The sequence below is a fragment of the Anguilla rostrata genome, chromosome 13, assembly GCF_018555375.3.
Source record: "Anguilla rostrata isolate EN2019 chromosome 13, ASM1855537v3, whole genome shotgun sequence".
In the NCBI taxonomy this organism is placed as follows: domain Eukaryota; kingdom Metazoa; phylum Chordata; class Actinopteri; order Anguilliformes; family Anguillidae; genus Anguilla; species Anguilla rostrata.
The window spans coordinates 4403401-4417210 of NC_057945.1; the positions used below are offsets into that span (position 1 = coordinate 4403401).

The 13810-nt window shown below is 44.6% G+C and overlaps 1 protein-coding gene across 2 annotated transcripts in view; it reads right to left on the bottom strand.

Annotated features, from left to right (window-relative positions):
- col2a1b (collagen, type II, alpha 1b) overlaps window positions 1-13378 on the bottom strand; it is a 79988-nt gene extending 66610 nt beyond the window's left edge. Inside the window, exons 1-7 of one of the 2 annotated variants that reach the window (XM_064304372.1) lie at window positions 13067-13378; window positions 8871-9077; window positions 7276-7292; window positions 6441-6473; window positions 4655-4687; window positions 4491-4544; window positions 5-106 (exon numbers count right to left, since the gene is read on the bottom strand). In XM_064304372.1, coding sequence (XP_064160442.1) covers window positions 5-106; window positions 4491-4544; window positions 4655-4687; window positions 6441-6473; window positions 7276-7292; window positions 8871-9077; window positions 13067-13160 — 540 coding nt within the window. In that variant the 5' untranslated portion in view covers window positions 13161-13378. The remainder of the gene's footprint in view (window positions 1-4; window positions 107-4490; window positions 4545-4654; window positions 4688-6440; window positions 6474-7275; window positions 7293-8870; window positions 9078-13066) is intronic. The other variant, XM_064304373.1, reaches the window with a different exon arrangement.
- Between the last annotated feature and the right edge of the window lie 432 nt (window positions 13379-13810).

Here is a 13810-nt window from a genome sequence, read left to right on the forward strand (position 1 = left end):
TCACCCCGCCGAGGCCTGGGGGTCCGTTGGGTCCTGGAGGTCCGGGGGGGCCGGGGTTTCCGGGGGTACCAGGCTCTCCATCTCTTCCACGGGGGCCAGGGCTTCCCTGAGCGAGAGAACAAGAGGCACATAAGGCCCACTTTCTGCTGGAATCAGCCGACTTCCTGCCAACCTACTGAGAGAGCCCCACTTCCTGTCAGCCTGCTGAGAGAGGCCCACTTCCTGCCAGCCTGATGAGACAGCCCAACTTCTGGCTGAAATCAGCCAACAGAGGCCCACTTCCTGCTAGAACTAGCTAACAAAGGCCTACTTCCTGTCAGAATCAGACAACAGAGGCCTACTTCCTGTCAGAGCCAGCCAACAGAGGCCTACTTCCTGCCAGAACCAGCTGGGAGTAGGCCCACTTCCTGCCAGAACCAGCCAACAGAGGCCCACTTCCTGCCCAAACCAGCTAACAAAGGCCTACTTCCTGTCAGAATCAGTCGACAGAGGCCTACTTCCTGTCAGAGCCAGCCAACAGAGGCCTACTTCCTGCCAGAACCAGCCAACAGAGGCCTACTTCCTGCGAGTACCAGCTGGGAGTAGGCCCACTTCCTGCCCGAACCAGCCAACAAAGGCCTACTTCCTGTCAGAATCAGTCGACAGAGGCCTACTTCCTGTCAGAGCCAGCCAACAGAGGCCTACTTCCTGCCAGAACCAGCTGGGAGCAGGCCCACTTCTTGCAAGAACCAGCCAACAGAGGCCTACTTCCTGCCAGAACCAGCTAACAGAGGCCCACTTCCTGCCAGAGCCAGCTGGGAGAAGGCCCACTTCCTGCCAGAACCAGGTGTCAGTCAGCCTTATGCTGGTATTACTCAAAGTTGCACCTGACAGACCACCCAGAAAAAAAATTTAAACATCAAAAAACATCAAGTAACCCCCGCAAAACTTCAGGCAACATCACAGGAGCAGCAAGTACACCACAGTGAGAAGGGCAATCACAGCAGACCAAAGCACTACAGAGTGTTCACACGAGCAATGAACCGTCTGGTGTCACGACTGCTCTCCTTGATCACACCACACAAACGCACTGGGAAACCCACCGATGGTTTTCAGAAAGAAATAGGTCAGATGTAAGATGAAAGGTAGAAATGGCTTAGAGACTCAGAGTAGATTTCAAAGAGCAGGACAGGAGTAACCCTCAATTAGTTCTAATCTGGGCCTGCCACACCTCTCTCCTCTTCGAGGTCTGCAGACGTCTGTTAAGCTTCATTGACGGTAAAAACCTAGATAATGAGCAGTGACTGAAAACTGGCTTTATTGCCAGAGAATGAGCAGAATTCATTTGCATTAATGCCTCTGAATGGACAACACAGAGTCATAAAGCATATTCGTTAAAATGTGGAATGAAACTTCATTATTATGACATCTCCAAAAAAAAAAAAACAGTACTACAGCATCTCACAGACCGCACACAACGTGTACATGATACCGCAAATGACTACATGCACAAATAAATTCTAAACATTTGAGCGGTTTTAAATCTCTCATTTTAAAGAGAGATTCCTGTGAAATTTTAAAAGTTGTAGAAGTGTAAATCTTACATTAAATCTTATATCAATCGGTGCAAATGAGAATGCTTTGCATTATTAAAATGATAATTTGGCATGCCCCTTTATGGAAACAGCTTGAAGCAGGGGAAAGAAAGTCCCGTTTTCTTCCAGAAGGAAACAAAGAAGTTTAAAAAATAAAAAATTTGGACAATAACTTCATTCACCCAATCCCAAATCAAAGCCCAAACAATATTTTTCACAAGAAAAGCAAATTTTGCTGTGGAGAACTAAACCAGTTTCTCTTTAGCGTTTGTTTTAAATAAGTTTTACAGCCGTCTGTACAGTAGACATTTACGCACTCTCAAGGGTGCACTGTTTGGTGGGGCTATTTATCCAGCGTGACGCTAACGTAATGCCTGAATTACGCCCTCATCACAGCTCACAGGGCCTTACATAAGCATACATAAATGTTTATAACAGCTACTGCTACTGTCTGCCATAACAAGCCAAGCCTGCTACGTCAAATATTTAAGAGTGTATGTGTGTGCTTATGTCATATATTATGAAACAATCTTCTGATATGTAGCATATGTAGTGCTGTTATGTAGCATATTTAGTGCTGTTATGAAGCATATGTAGTGCTGATCTGTAGCATATGTAGTGCTGTTATGAAGCATATGTAGTGCTTATCTGTAGCATATGTAGTTCTGATCTGTAGCATATGTAGTGCTGTTATGAAGCATATGTAGTGCTGATCTGTAGCATATGTAGTGCTTATATGTAGCATATGTAGTGCTTATATGTAGCATATGTGGTGCTGTTATGTAGCATACGTAATGCTGTTATGAAGCATATGTGGTGCTGTTATGTAGCATACGTAATGCTGTTATGAAGCATATGTAGTGCTTATATGTAGCATATGTAGTGCTGATATGTAGGTTTGTTACAGTACATCACAGGTGGTTTTTATTGTCGCCAAGTGTAACACATTTAAACTGTTAGACTGAAAGTATGAAAAAGTTACAGCTTAGTTTGGGCCATAATAAAAGGTGACCGTATACCACACCGCACAGGAGGAGAACTTTCTCAACCCTTCGCTCATTTTTCTGCAAGTCCTGGAGGAGTTTTAAATGCTTTTCCCTCGGCTATGAAACACTGGCTCACTTTGCCCTTTTCAACCACTAAACACACCGATAAATATCTTGCGCCATTCTTCAAAGCAATTAGAGAGGGAAAGGATGCACGGGCACACAGCAGATCCATCCTCGCCGGAATATTTACGACTGGTAATTATCCGAGAGCTTGCTGCTGTAGGGACGGACTGAAAAGCAGTAAATTGTGTGAAAAATACCCCTGACTCTATTTGTGTAAGCATCTGTGTGAAGCATTTAAAGTACAGGTCAAGCGAGACAAACAGAGCAGTCTCTACCCATATGGAATTACAGCTGTACTGTAGTTGTTATACCAAGGTCCCACGGCCCTGTCTTTAGCACACGCTATTCCATTTAACACATGCAAAACCAATAACATGACCAGTGATTGGTCACGGTATTTGTTTTGAACCCATCATTGGTTATTATTAGCTTTATGTACTGAAGCTATGTTCGCGCAAAAGACATTTTGCGGATAATGAAGTTTCGCTCATATTGTCGTACTCGATATAAATATAAGAACACAATTATATTAGGATGGTGTGGATGTCTTGAGCTGCCAGTCAGTCCTCACCCAGATGCCCAACGGGAGGGAAGGGCGAGGAATGGGTCAGTCATCCGTTAACCAATCCTATCACACCAGTCATCCTTTAACCAATCAGATCAGAACAGTCATCCTTTAACCAATCATATCAGATCAGTCATCTGTTAATCAATCATATCAGATCAGTCATCCTTTAACCAATCATATCAGATCAGTCATCCTTTAACCAATCATATCAGATCAGTCATCCTTTAACCAATCATATCAGATAAGTCATCCTTTAACCAATCATATCAGATCAGTCATCCTTTAACATCAATCAGTTCTGATCAGTCATCCTTTAACCAATCATTCTGATCAGATCAGTCATCCTTTAACCAATCATATCAGATCAGTCATCCTTTAACCAATCATATCAGATCAGTCATCCTTTAACCAATCATATCAGATCAGTTATCTGTTAACCAATCATATCAGATCAGGCATCCTTTAACCAAGCATATTAGATCAGTCATCTGTTAACCAATCATTTCAGATCCGTCATCCTTTAACCAATCATATCACACTGAGAGACTCACAACACAAGGCCATCTCCATTACCCAGTATCACAAAACCAATTCATCACTTCTACACAGCGTCCAGAAATCTACATCTTCACCTTCCATGAGCAGAAACAGCCACGACTGGAGCATTTCAGAGGAGCCAATACAAGAGCATGTCATATTTCTACAGAAATGTGTTTTAACGCCATCATATCCCATCGTTAAACATTCCAAACCTCGCTGACTTTGAAGAAGAGCAGCGACCACCACCGCAGCGGCACGAGGTCATAAAATCCACCGATGAGTTTTTACCAGACTATTGCTGTCAAAACAAAAAAATATCCCCAAAGGGAATCTGTAAGCAAGCTAGAATAACCACAGCAGACATGTCTCATGGGGCTCTTCAGGCAGATGTAAATGAATGGAAATGAGGCCTCGCTTCGTGAAAGGCGTCGCGCTCGTGCGCATCCCAAACCGCAGCGTTAGCGCCGTAGCCCCGGGGCTTTCAGACGGCGTGTAAAATGGCGTCGGATCCGCGCGGGATCGAACGCGCGCGGGACAGCGCCGCTGGTTTCCCATGCTGATCGCAGGCGCGCGGATCGACCGCCAGTCGCGCCCTCTTTCCGCGCTCCCTCAAACGATAAGACGGGGGTGACCCCGGTGGGGGGGCCTCACGCCATTGGGGAACCGTGCAGAGCGACGTCTCGGACGAAAACTCACCCTCTCGCCCTTATCGCCTCGGTCTCCGCGCTGTCCCTGCTCTCCGGGGGGTCCCTGCGGGGCGATGACAGACACCAATGAGACGCCGGCGAGACCCGACAGGCCACGCCCAGAGGGGAGAAGACTGAGACAGCAACCAATCAAATTGCTCAAAATTCGCCTACCATGGGGCCCGCTGGTCCTCTTGGTCCTACAACCTGAACAAAAAAAACAAGAGAAACGTCTCATTAAATCGACAGAATTTGGCGCTGCAGTCCAGGTGTAGAATATTTAAATAACTTAATGGTCTAGCCTTCATTTAACCAGGAATGCCTCACAGAGATTAAAATCCCCTTTGCAAGAGAGAACCTGGCAGCAGCGGGAGGAGCTGCCAGAAAATTCAGACAACACAACCACAATAAATGCTTACATATATCACGCTGACTAGAAACACATACAATAGCTGCACTAATTAGATATACGCATAATAAAAAATCTCATAAAAATGATACCTCAAAAGTCAGAAATATTTATATACGTATGAAGCTGTGCTTCGAAAAAGGACTTGGCCTATGAAACATGAGAGTGCTTTTTGGCAGTGAGCCCAATGGAGCTGTGGGCCAACCTCTTTATTTCCAGTGGTTTTACCTCTAAATAATGCTCAGTTTAACAACACTGAGCAGGTTCAAAAGCTTCACACATCGAAGGTGAAAGCTGCTTGTCTCAAATTTATTCGTTTTTATTACTTGTGGTTAGGTTTGAAGATTCACAACAAGTGACCAATAAAAAGAGAGGGCCTATCAATCTCACTATGAACTCACTATAAACGTAATTTTCTTTACCAAAGAGAGAGACTAATGTCCACAGCACACTAAACAGACATTTAAAGACAAAAAAAACGGGCACATTTATCCTTTTATAAATGAAAAGTGACTTGGGTTTATAGGGTGAGAAAGCAAGACTATGTGTGTGTGTGTGTGTTTGTGTATGTTTGTGAGCATGTGTGTGTGTGAGAGTGTGTACGTGTGTATGTATATCTGCGTGTGTTTGTGTGTGTGCCCATGTGCATGCGAGTGCATGTGTGTGTGTGTGTGTGAGAGTGTGTATAGTGTGTATGTGTGTGCATGTGTGTGTGTGTGCATGCATATGTGCATATTGTGTGCACGTGTGTGTGTGTGTGTGTGTGTGCACGTGTGTGTATATCTGTGTGAGTGTGTGTGTACAGTGTGTGTGAATAGTGTGTTTGTGTATGTGCATGTGTGTGTGTGGAGGGTGTATAAATGGTTTCCATGTGCTCTGCAGCTGTGAAGGCCTTCTTGCATGCTGGTAGGGGTGAAGAGGGAGGCTGTGTTGTGCTTGCGAGAGTGTGTGTGTATAGTATGTGTGTGCGTTTGTGTGTGTGTGTATGTGTGTATAGTATGTGTGTGTGTGCATAGTGTGTTTGTGTGTGTGTCTGTGTGTGTGTGTAAGTGTGTGTGTGTGTGAGTGTATGTGTGTGTATAGTATGTGTGTGTGTGAGTGTGTGTAAGTGAGTGTGTGTATGTGTGTGTGTGTGTGAGTGAGTGTGTGTATAGTATGTGTGTGTGAGTGTGTGTAGGTGTGTGTGAGTGAGTGTGTGTGAGTGTGTGTAGGTGTGTGTGTGTGTGTATAGTGTGTGAGTGTGTGTGAGTGTGTGTATGTGTGTGTAGTATAGCAGAGAACAGGAACACTGTGACACTCTTAAACTGCACACTCACAAACCCACACCTCAGAAAGTTACGCAATGACCAGCCGCAATACTGCACTGGAACTTTACTCCTCCAGAGCAGACTGCGGAACGTGTTAGGGTTGGGGTTGAGGTTGGGGTCAGGGTTGGGGTTGGGGTTGAGGGTGAACAGTCAGCTCTGCTCTCAGCTCTGCTAATAAACTACAGCCAACGGCAGAAATTAAACGAATACTGCGCAGAGTGCGCAGACAGACGGGAGCACTTACATCTGTGATGTCACCGGGTTCACCTTTCTGTCCCTGTTTAAAAAAAAAAACAGGGTGGGAGGGAGGGGGTATTAGGACTCATCTTAAACCCCAAAACAACAAAAAAACAGTTTCCATTTTAAAGCATCAACAAAAGAATCATATTCAATGACACTGAGTTTCTAACTCTCGTTATCGTTCACTCTGCACGCGCGTAACGTCGACCAAATCTGGCTCAGGGCACACAGAAGCTCGCCCTATTCTCAGCGCCAGTATATCAGACCGTACGGGAGCAGAATGTGAAATCCGGCTCCGGTTGAAACTGCGCAGAGCGCGGGGAGCACGTAACCGCAGGATTTCACCCCCAAGAGCGTCTCATTTCTGCCTGTCCTCGGCCCCTCCGGGGTCCACACCGCAGTGTCTAACGCATAAATCTGCGGTCCGGACGGACGCACGCCGGAGAATTACCGCCGGCGATCCGGAACAGCCGACATTTTTGAAAAATGCAGAATTTGTGATGGCTCCTCATCAAAATGGACGTAATTTGGTATTAAGTTGGAAAACTGCTCCCTGTCCGATATAAGATTTATTTTAGCTACGTTAGGCCACAAAGATAATTACTAACACATATGAATACATACTCTCTCTCTCTCTCTTTCACTCTCACACACACAGAAAATAAAACCCTGTAGAACAGATGAATGACACTGTTTGATGCCACCACAGTCTTAAGACAAAAATGATGAGGCCTTTTTGAGTTGAACATCCTGACATTTGACTTCACTCTCAGTTAACTCTGGCACTCAGACTGATAATATCCACACTTGCAGAAAGTTCTCAGTCCACATGGACTCACCTTAGCACCAGCAGGTCCTGTTTGTTTGCACGAGAGAGAAAATAGAGAAAAATACATTGTTAAAATTTACTAATGTATAGAAGAAAAAAAAATAACCACAGAGATATATCCTCTTCCATCTGCAGGACAAAATAAGTTTTGGGGAAGCCTCTTGTGAAACAATGCAGCCCAAAAACTGACGAGGGTCATGACAGACTTATATTTTATATTCCTGTTTGCGGGCAGGGGGGAGGGGGGTTGTGGTGGGGGGGGGGTGGGGGGGGTGGAGAAGTGTTGCTGGGAAAAGTTTCCATCTCCGAGGTCTTAGAGCACAAAGGGCAAAGGTCAAGCAGCTGGGGAGAATGAGGGTGGGGGGACAGAGAGAGGGGGGTGACAGGGGGTATAGAGGGGCAGTCAGGGGGCACGGGCGGGGGGGGTGAGGGTGGGATGGACATACGGGCACAGCCAGTAAGCCCAGGTGTGTAAATGAAGAGCTTAGTCAATATATTAATAGATCAGAGTTTGATGCAGAAAAGTGGGCTTTTTATAGTGTTGGGTGGCCAATGCTGGGATGCGGTGGTGAAACAAGCTTGGGGAACAGAGTGAGAGACAAGCAATGCTGAATTAAGACCTTCTGCTGTGAAGCGTACATTTCACTTAGCTTTTCTAAGCTTGCAGCACTTTTTGCATTGTTATTACTTATGGATTATTTTTCAACCAAGAAAATTCACTGGGAGGAAACTTGTTGCGCTCCTGCTACCCTTGTGTTCCAAAGAAATGTTTTTTTTTTTTTTTTTATAAAAGTGACTTCACTAAATAAATGGCCTTACCAAGAGGTAGAAATAAACGTTTTTCATTTACATTGGAAAAAAACAAGAATACGGCGCAAGAAGTTTCCTTATCGAAAGAACACTTCCAAGTTCAAATATACTGCTCTTCCACGTCTACGGGCTTTCTGAATGAAAAATACAGACCCGGCTAGAAAAAAATAAATATATAAATAAAAAGCTTTTTCGTCAATTGGAAAAAAAAATTCCTTTCCATCAAAGTGTGGAACTCTCTAAAGACCCGTTCAGAGATATATGGTGCAATTGGGGAGCAATAGCTCGCGTTACCGTTTAACTCTTTGAGAAACGCCTGTCAGATATTGCTTGGAACCACCATTTAAAAATTCTGCTTATTTTCTTTCTTAAATCAGGTATGAGCTACGCCATTTCCAAACTCTGGAGGAAAGGCCCAGCCGCGTCTGTTAGGGAGAAGTATTTCGTAATGGTTCCCACATGTGTAGACAATAGCTACTGGGGATAATATAATATCCAAACAAGATGGGCTCAAGGTGGACCAATTTTAAATAGAAGGAATAGAATAGAAGGCTTTCTTTCTTTATATAAAAAGCACCAAAACAGTTCTAAATGGACTTAGAAGTGTCTTTCGTGATTTTTTTTTCACGCGTTTCATGTGGAAAAACAGCCACTGCTATATAAAAGTAGCCAATCGCACGGCCGATCGGCTAATAAAGCCGGGACCGTTTTTCCAACTCAAAACAATGAAAAAAAAAAACCACGATGAATTACACAGTAATTTATTTATGAAACTGTGAATAAATAAATTACGACCACTGGGGATGCCCTGTCCCGCGGGGCAGATGGGGCAGCACTCTCCGAATGGGATCTCGGGGTTGGGACAGTCTTTCAGCTCCTCGCAGATAATTTCGTCGCACAGGACGGTTCCCGTGTCGCACACGCAGATGCGACACGGCTGCGGCTTCCACACGTCCTTGTCGCTATAGCGCTGGCCTTCTTGCACGCAGCTGCCGGGCTCCTCTGCGCGAGGCCAGGAGGGGTGCGCAGAGAGAGCGGGGCAGGCGGGAGTTGGAAGAAGAGAGAGGAGAAGACGTCAGACGTGCACAGTCATCGCCCTCTACACATCTTCAATTACCTGCCACAGTCGAGGAGGAGTCACGAATATTCAAAGAATTTTAAACAGCAAGCGTTAAGCATATAATCATACACAGCATAATCACCGCTTCCTTAAAAATAAAACGGCAATGCGGACGGCGGAGAAATAAGTGCAGGTACGAGGGAAAAAATATCTGAGAAGAAAATTGAACTGCTTTCACACATTAAGAGAGGCTTCCAGACACATTTTGCCAAAAGAAAAACCAAAGCCTAACAAAATACTATAATAAAAAGTATATGTCTGTAATTATCTTAGTCTGACTACCAAACGCACAGAGTCAAGTAACTTTTTATAAACAATATTCTTGTGAAATTAACTGTCATACAAAATGGATGGCTGCCAACATTCAAGCTCAACAGATGCCGGATACAATGCAGTTCCACAAAGATACCACACGGTGGCAGTGTGGACCCACACATCAAGTTATGTGCAGCATCTCTTCGCTGTGAAATAAAGGTGGCACAGGAGAGCACCGATAACGCATCTGAGCGTCTATTGGTCAATATAATCACGATTGGAAACAGACTCAACACGTTCATTTTCTCTCTTCCGTTTCAAACGCGACATTGCTCCTCTACTCAAATAGCATTTCACGAGACCGAGCTGCAGAAACCACTCCGCAGTAATTGCGTGCACTTTAAAAAGGTAAATTACACCGTAAAGCGCCGGGCACGGGCGCTTAAAATAGCAGCATTGGACAACGCTCACAGTCTGAATGTTGGTTTAAGTGAAATTACAATTGCGGGCCATTCGGCATTTTTCCACGTAATTATATTAGCTATATTTATCCTCCTTACCCCCCCACCCACCCCCCCCGCCAAAAAAAAGAGAAGAAGAGAGAGGGAGGGAGAGGGATGTCTGAGGGAAACACAAACACGTGACACAGCACAGATTCAACTTTGTAGTTTATCTGTCTAAATTCCACAGTAGAGAGCGATGAAAGCATCCACCGAAATACACACATGACTTTAAACGCGCAGTCGCGTCTGCATGAGCCCGTTCAGTCTCAATGCAGGCAGTGTCGTGTGACGTAATGCAAGGGGCTATGGCCAATACCGTTTTCCGACAATAAATGGAGGACTCGGAGGAATGTTACCTTTAACAACACAAAGCCTACGGCTCGCGACGTCGTTTAAACCCCCGACAATTGTGTTATGCTAAATTAAACGAATTACACAGACGCGGTGACATTTTTGCGAATGAATGCCCAACAGGTAGCTAAGCAATAGGCCTAATATTAATGCCAGCCGAATACAGTGCTCTGCAGTCATTTGACGCTTTGCGGAGGATGGGGCTTTTTCCAGTAACGCGCAAGGCGCCGCGTGGATGTATGCTGGTGCGTGTGTACAGTAGCTATGTTTACCTAGGGAGGCCTGGTCAGCTCTGGGTAACCTAGAGGACCCCATCCAGGCCACCTATGAATGAGCTCTTTCTTAAAGAGACAGAGCGCCCAATTCACAAGGTAGCGCCCTATCCAAACACGGGGCGCTTCTAACCCCCAACCTGGAACCCATAGCTTCGTTAGACGCCAGTCCAAACACGCCTAAGAATGGAGAAAGGACAGCTTTCACACACATACCTGTGGGTCCGCTTAATATCCGTTTTTGGCACTAATTCAAAAAGTAGATACAATTTTACGGCTGTATCACCTTGACTTTGCTTAAAGACAGCAGATTTTAAAAAAACTTATTTACGTTAACGTAAGAAATGTGGAGAGGGGAATTGGTTTAAATAGGCTACCTTGTGTTTCAGAGGATAAATGTGCAGATTTTTTTTCAATAGCGGGACTTATTTGACCGCGCGTGATTTCCCTGTCTGAGATGTTCTTCACATTTTTTATAAGGGGAAAGGAAATGCTATATTGAACACAGGTGTTGAAATATTTGAGGTCACCAAAGTTTCTATCCGAAACCGGCACGCAGGAGGAATGAATATAGCACACAGAATCCCCACTCCCTCCCCGTGCGTGCTTCCCTGGCATCTCAACATCTCAACCCGTAATTGAATTCGTGATCTACTGTGCGACCCGACGCCAGTCGCTTCAAGCTGCCTTTTGAGCCTGCTAGTCTGAGGTCACGCGGAGCCGGGACCACCTCTCTCTCGGACTCCTTAAACCGAGCGTATCTCTCTGAAATAATTCCCCCAGTAGCTTTGAGGAAAGAACGGCTTGCATTATGTCCAGGGGCCTCTGTGCGTCTAAAGGGTAACCTGAGCCCTCAATAGCACGTTATTTCTGCCTACTTTTCTGTTGCTTTTGCGAACCTACCGCCCCCCACCCCCACCCCCACCCCCACCCAATACCTCCTTCCTGAATTTAATTTTGAGCCAAGCAATGTCGGAGCTATTTTGCGTAAAAGAATGCGCTATGCCGAATTATGAAAATAATTCCCCCCCCCCCCACACACACACACACATTCTTTTTCATGATATATTTTCCAGCAATCTTCTCGCCAGACAGTCTTTCTTTCCCCCCGACCGGCACAGCCTTTGGGTAATCTAGAAAGCAGATGGAAACACTAAGATCATATGGAACCCTCATTCTGGCACTGGCCATGAATACCTATCAACTTTTTCAAAATTCCACAACCACGTAGCGTAGTGCGTTGCATTGACCTTAACTAGTGCCATCTCGCCAACCGCAGATCATACATTTATTCCTATTAAAAATATACCACTTCAGTATGGACACAAGTCCGCATATTCATCAGTAATGGACACGTATTTAGAGTACTTCTATAGTGGTATCCAGCGTAATTAGGGTTCACCTTTTTCAACAAGCCCGGATTCGCCTTGGTGCCCTATGACAGCAATGGAATGTTAGCGCTTTAACGCTACAGGCCCTTGAGCCTGACCACTTCTCATTTAGAGGTTGCTCCGTTTATACCGAGTTTATCTGATGCGAGAAGAGGAGCCTGTCAAAACGCTTTCGGAATGTTTCCAAAGCACCCGCAGGTGTCCCGAGCTGCTCGCGGGATGAGGCTGGAAGCGAGCGGAAAGGGGAGCTAAATTTCCACCTCAGTAAAGATGAATCTATACGGCATGGAATTTCTAAACCCCCACTCTAATACACAATCACAGTCACTCACTTGGGCTCCTTTAATTATTAACACCCGATAGCTGCATCGTTCAAGCTGAAATAAACAGGGTACCTAGATCATGGACGCATTTAAATGTAAGACCATTTGTCCAGTATGATCAAATATGTCCATTCTCACTTACAGAAAAAACAAAAAACAAATCACTCATTGTGTGGAAAGTCAGTCCATTATACTCGCGAAACCATGACAAATAATGCACAATTTAAATACCATAAATCCCGACAGACGTATCACAACGAGTTCCAAGATCTTTTCCAAGAGATTATTCCATTCCATTTCATTAAATACTTTCCTCTACCGGTTGAAGAGTGAGATTGCACATTCTGTCTCAGAAGACTTCGTGATTCTAGGCACACTCCTCGTCATTCCACGATATTGCAAATGTAAACAATACATTTTTAGGCATGAAAAGAAACGCATATGTGCAAAAGATGATTATGCACAGTTAGCAACCCACATTTTTTACCTGCTGAAGTAAATATAAACTATAGGATATAAACTTAAGTTTTTGCGTTCACCTGTACACCTATACGAAATTGCCAAATGACAAATTTGAAATGATTCATATATTAATCAGAAGCCAATATCATTAAAAAAAAAAAAAAAGCCAGTCCACTTTTTATCTGTTGGTAAATCATTCAATGGAAACGAACCGGGATTTTACAAAACACACTAAAGCTAAATGCATATAGCCTATCGTTTCAAAGTCTATTGGAAAAAAAGCTAAATAAAAAAATTAAAAAGTTGAAACTTACGGTCATCCTCTTCCTGACATTTGACAAGGGCTAATAGAACGACTTGAGTTGCTACAAGTAGCAGTAAAGTCCTGGAATCCACAAAGCTGAACATGTCTAAATATTAGACATGCAGGACCTTTGGGGCAAGAAAATGAAGAAGGGGTGAAGGGAGCTCTCTCTCTGTTTTAGTGTGTGCGTTCCCAGCGACCGAACCATAAAGTCAACTTTCCAAAACTCGACGGGAATCCAGTGCCAAGGGCCCAGCACAACTTCAGCACCGAGCGCGCGAGGCCAGGCACTGCAATTTTATGTCCGCTCTGCCTTCAATGGATCTTCGTATATTCCCGAATTCCAGTCCAACCCCTACCCCCTGTCAAGCTGAAACCCGAGCCCCATTTCCCTCCCCATTTTGTCTCCCACGTTCCATTCTTCAAAATCCCTCCTTCCCTTCGCTACTGAAAAGGGGTACCCAAAAGTTTCACTTTTTTCCCCGAACTCTAATTCCCGCCCGCCCCCTTCACCGACTCCTCTCCGCTTTCCACAGAGCGCAGGGTTAGAACTACATATTTTATTTTTAAACAAAACGCCTTTATTTTCATTTTTTAAAAATAAATTGCCACCCTTTGCCGCTGAAATAATAATTTAATTACACCTGTTTCAGAAGTAGCCTACTTATTTGAGTTGATTAGAAGACCCAGATCGTGCGTCAGCTGCTGATTTTGCCTCGTCATGATAAGACTTAATGAAAACGTAGTAAGTTAA